Here is a 5,209-nt window from a genome sequence, read left to right on the forward strand (position 1 = left end):
GACTGGTACAGGAGACTGCCCCTCCTTCTCCAGCAGAGCATGAAGTAGAGTCTGGGTTCCTGGGTGCCTGTCGGGGCCTGTTTCAGCTGTCCACACCACAGCAGTGGGCAATGAGCTTAAAGCCCCTGATGGCTCTGGGCGCTGACTCTCACCAGTGGCTATGGATGAAGTCACAGGTGATTTTCAGCCAGCGCCGAGAAGTAGCTCCTCTTGATATCATGCCCAAAGCAAGTGAGATGAAATTGAACCATCATTGCCTCTAAAGAGCACCTCAGTTACACTTCCTGTAAGATAGGCTTGCTTGTTCTTTTGATAATCTGTGAAATATTTACTACTCTTCTCCAACACCACAATTCAAAGGCATCATTTCTTCCGTCACCCCTATTTACTGTCCAACTTTTAGATGTATAGGAAAAGACTGGTAGTAAGAGTGGAGACACCTTAACCTTTAAACTGACATCCTTGCTTTTTAGCACTTTAGGTAAGTCTTTGACAGCAGATTTTCCCAATGCACCACATGTTTTGATTTCTTGACTACTTTTACCATGGGTATTAATTTCAAATTCAAGTAAAAATAACTTGTTGACAACCTCAATTATTTCTCTATCATGATATTGCCTATTGGTTCTTGGATGGTACAAAAATTTGAAGGGTTTTTTTGTTGTTGAGGAGTGTGTGTGTGTCTGTGAGTCTGTGTCTGTGTGTGTGCTTGAATAATAGGGGCAAAGAACTGTGAGTTTGATTTGGTTTTTTAGGGGAGCAGTTTTGGGGTTTTTGTTTGTGTTTATTTTTACATTTCTGGGTTGTAATGTTTACAAACCTGATGACAAATTTAAGTTGCTTTAGTTCAGCAGTATCTATGTGAAGACTGTCTCTATGCAAAAATCAATGGAAGTTTCTAGAAATGAGTAATGTAATGAGAAGAACTCATAACAATTATGTGCTTATTATCTCCTTAGCAGGACCACCGTGGGTTGGCACAATGAATTAGGAGCCAGCTGCTAACCAGAAGGTCAGGGGTTCAAGGCTACCATTTGTTTTGCAGAGGTACTTCTGTGTTTTATTCTTTTTTTTTTTTACTGTTGTGTTTTATTCTTATATAAACTAATTCATGAATCTCCACAAGTTGTGAAATAGGCACTATCGCACACTCCTTTATCAATGAGACAACAAGGACACAGAAGGTTAAGTAACATGCCCAAGGTCGTCCAACAAGAAAATAGTTTGTTGTTGTTGTTGTTTTTATGTGCCATCGAGTCGTTTCCGACTCATAGCGACCCTATGCACAACAAGAAAATAATCCAAGATGGTTCTGGGCCTCACGTCTCAACTCAATGACATTATTATACAACCTCACGTAGCGTGCCTCCCACCTCCACATTCTTCAGGTTCCAGTCCTGGGTTCTACACTGGAGCGAGACTGATGAATTTCACACAGCCAAATGGTCCATAAAAAGTGCAAAAAAGGCCACTCTGTGTGAGAGTGGTACCTCCGCAGAGGGCCACCTGACTCGAGACTCAGGCTGGAAAAGGCTCCCTAGAGGAGGCGATGCTCACTCCCAAACTTCCTGAAGGGTATGTATCAAATAACCAGGCATGGGAGTAAGGGGAGTGGCACAGAGGATGAAAGGAAATTTGGGTAGAGGCAAATTCAGGCATGGGCAAAATTTCAAGGCAGGAAAAAAAAATACAGCTTCATCAAGGAACAGCATGTAGTTAGATAGTGTTGGTGTTGTAGTATGGTGGGTGACAGACTCAAGAATTAGATTGTATAAAATACCGACACCAGTGCCTTGCTTAAACACAATATTGACGTGAATGCTTACCAGAACCCCTACAGAGCTCCAAAAATATGCACTGATTTTGCAATTTCTACATCTATCCAACTCTTTCTCTTTTTAAAAATTACAAATAACCTTGTGTTGTTGTTGTGCACCATGGAGTCAGAACTGGCCTATAGTTGAGCCTCCAGCAGGTTTTTAGAGGCAGTAAATCCCACAAGAGTGGCTGGTAGCCTCAAACCTCGAGCCTTTGGGATTGCAGCACAGCTTCTTGACACTAGGCCATCAGAGCTAGGTAACCTAATTACCAACAACATCTTGATGTAACTTCTGATGGTCACTTGCCATAGTTGTCTAAATCCCTCTTGTGGTGGTGGTAATATTGTTAGGGGCTGTTGAGACTCATAGTAGTGACCCTGTGAACAAATCCCCCTAGGTACCTAAACGCCAAGGAATTTGGATTTATCAAAATCTCTCAAATAAAGGACTGAAGAATTCGATATTAACTAGAAGAATGATCAGGTATTGCCAACCACTCCCCCCCTTCCCCATACACAATCACCAGCTCACCAATTAATGTACAAGGACTACATTAGTAGGGGCCAAGAATAGAAGCAGGAAACCCAGTAAGGAAGTTATTACTGTATTTCAACTCTGAAATAGGAGACCTTTTGCTGGAATCGTGGAGCCATGGGAAATACCTTAAAACAAGGTGCCAGTGCCAGACAGGGCAGATTTGGGTGCATACAGCTCTGTGCTCCCACATCCCTCACCCACCTGCCATCTTTAAGGTTCTTGGAGTATGTTCCTCAGTCCCAGGGTCTAAAAGTCTCTACACAATTAGATGTTGAACAGCACCTTCTCACTTAATGATGAAAAGCATCCTGTCTGATTCCTCTTTACTTCTTTACCACCTAAAGTATTTTCAATATTCTAATACTAATAATTTTTGGAATATTCCTTTGACTATTAGGATTTACTTACATTCCAGCCAAGGAAGTTTAGGCTGTAACTGGGTTCTATAAGCCTGCAAGTATTTCAGAAGGATTATGATTCAACCTGCAGCAAGCATTCTTGACCTTATTATCTCCAGCTTCCCAGGGGCTGGCCAAAGGGTTTTGGAACCTTTGGGAATGCATTTTGTTAACAAAGATTCTCATGTAAGAGATTGTTGGGTTGTCTATGTCCCTAGGTTGTGGATGGCTTGCAAAAATGCCTATGTAAACGCAGAACTTTCTCAGTGGTTCCTCTATTCACTGTTTGTTATAGGAATTTCTGAGTATAATCTTATTGAAACAGAACCCCAGGCCTTCCTTTTACAGTGCCTCGGTGCCACTCTTTCCAAGGGGGGAGGGCGCATGCGCACAAGTATTTCAGAAGATTTTCCCCCCCCCAAAGATATCTTATTAATTTCACAATAATAGATGCCTCTGCCTTCCTCATGGAATTCTGGTGGTGCAGTCCATAGAGTAGTTGCGCTGTTAACCCAACGGCCAAGTCTCTCCAGCTATAATTCGACTTACAAGTCTCAGACACACGTTGGAGGATCCGCTGCGAGATGGTTCTGGTTCTGACTCAATGGTGCTGAGTTTGTGTTTTGAGCTCTCTTTCTGGAGCAGAAAACACTTACCAACTCTGAGCCCCCAAGACTTGAACTCGGGCACACTTCTCAAATAACAACCTACCTGCTTATGGGTTGTTTTTTTTTTTTATTTCAAGTATTAGAACTTTGGAGAGATTCCTTTGAATATTAACAGAGAGAATTGCTTTTGTGGCAATGAAAGTGACATGGGAACTAAATGGGGTTGTTTTAAATTTTTAATTAAAATCTCTTAACTAGAAGGAATAGATGGGAATTTTAGGACAAAGGGCAGAGAGATGTCTGACTAGCAGCTCAAACCCTTTTCCCTCCATTTGGTCTCCCACCTCCCCCCTCACTGTTCTCCGTGAACCTCAGGGCTGTTCCATCTCTTTCCAGACGATGGATGTGCCTGGTGACACTTAGGGTACATGGGGCACCACGAGCGCCATCACTACCCGTGCCTCGCTGATGTGCGAAGACCTAGACCGAGGGTGGGCGAGGAGCTGGCAGAGCAGTGTTACCTTGATGAAGAGGGTAATGTCGTGCTCCCGCGCCGGGGCCCCTTCCCCCGGGACCTCGCCGTCCTCCCCGCCGCCGCCGTTGACTGGCGCCGCCTCGCCGCTGTGCTCCTCCGCCAGGTGGTTGCTGAGCTGGTCCTCCGCCTCCCCGGCGCCCCCGGGCTCAGCCTCAGCCTCGGGGCTGCCGTCGGGGGCCTCCACCTCGCTTCTGGCCACTTCTTCCTCTCTCTTTCCCTCGGATCCTGAGCCCAACTCTTCCTTCTCCGCCTTCTCGTCTACCTGTATTTCCCCCTCAGGCCCAGTTGGGTCCCCGTTCTCGCCTGTGTCTGTGCTCGCGACCCCTGGGACCTGATCCTCGGGGCCCTCTCCTCCCGACCCCTCTCCTCCCGGGCTCCCCATGTCCTCCTCCTCGGCAACGCCCAGAGCCTCCTCCGAGCTTTCCTTGGCCGCCACCGCCTCAGCCTGGGGCTGGGGGCTGCGATCCCCTACGTCCTGGGGCTCGCCCTCCGCCCCGGGCGCTTCTCCTGCCGGCCCCGCGGCGGCGTCCACTCTGTCCCCAACTGGCTCCCCCACATCCATGCCGTCCCCCACCACCTCGGGAGCGCTGCCTCCCTGCTCCTCTAGTTCGTGATCCGCCTTCTCCTCCTCTTCTTCGGGGGCCGCGGGCCCCTCCAGGGGCTCCCCCGGGGCCTGACCCTGCGCGCCACTCCCCGGGCTCTCCTCCTCCGCCGGCAGCGCACCCGCCTCCTCTGCCCCCGGGGGCTGCGCGGCGCTGTCCCCAGCGCTGTCCCCAGCCTCGCCCTCCGATCTCTGCACCTCGGCCTCAGGGTCACTGCCCGTGCCCGGCGGCGACTCGTTCGAAGACCCCATGTCCCGCGGGGCGCCGTCGTCCCCGCTCACCGCTTCCCCCGCCAGCTCGTCCCTCGGCTCCTCCGCTGTGGCCTCGCCTGCTTCCACTCCCTCCGCCTCCAAGCTAGTGACCCCCGGCTCGCCAGGACCCTCTGCCAGAAGCGCAGGACTTTCGGGGGAGCCCTGCGGGGCTTGGGCTCCCTGCTCTGCTTCTTCGGCCTCTGCCATAGCCACAGACCCCTGCCCTTGACCAGAGACCCTCACCACCTATATGCCCCCAGCGGGAGGTCGACACACTCTGAGTTTAGGCTGTTTGCCTGGGAAGCCTGACTGTGCCCTGGACCCTCAGACCACCCCCTCTGGGCCCTGCCCCGCTGCACACTTCCCCTTGGTTTAAACTCTGGGCTATTCCTCTGCTAGTACTACTTCTCTAATTCTGCAACTATTTCCCACTCAGGTTCTGACCTGAGATGCCTTGG

General features: G+C 49.5%; 1 protein-coding gene across 1 annotated transcript in view; it reads right to left on the reverse strand.

The window, feature by feature from the left end:
* CLIC6 (chloride intracellular channel 6) overlaps positions 1 to 4,958 on the reverse strand; it is an 81,284-nt gene extending 76,326 nt beyond the window's left edge. The window contains exon 1 of the mRNA XM_006886786.1: positions 3,885 to 4,958. Within this exon, the coding sequence (XP_006886848.1) occupies positions 3,885 to 4,958 (1,074 nt within the window). The remainder of the gene's footprint in view (positions 1 to 3,884) is intronic.
* Positions 4,959 to 5,209: the final 251 nt, after the last annotated feature.

Source organism: Elephantulus edwardii, unplaced genomic scaffold, assembly GCF_000299155.1.
Source record: "Elephantulus edwardii isolate Elephantulus edwardi_28Jun2011 unplaced genomic scaffold, EleEdw1.0 scaffold00051, whole genome shotgun sequence".
Classification (NCBI taxonomy): domain Eukaryota; kingdom Metazoa; phylum Chordata; class Mammalia; order Macroscelidea; family Macroscelididae; genus Elephantulus; species Elephantulus edwardii.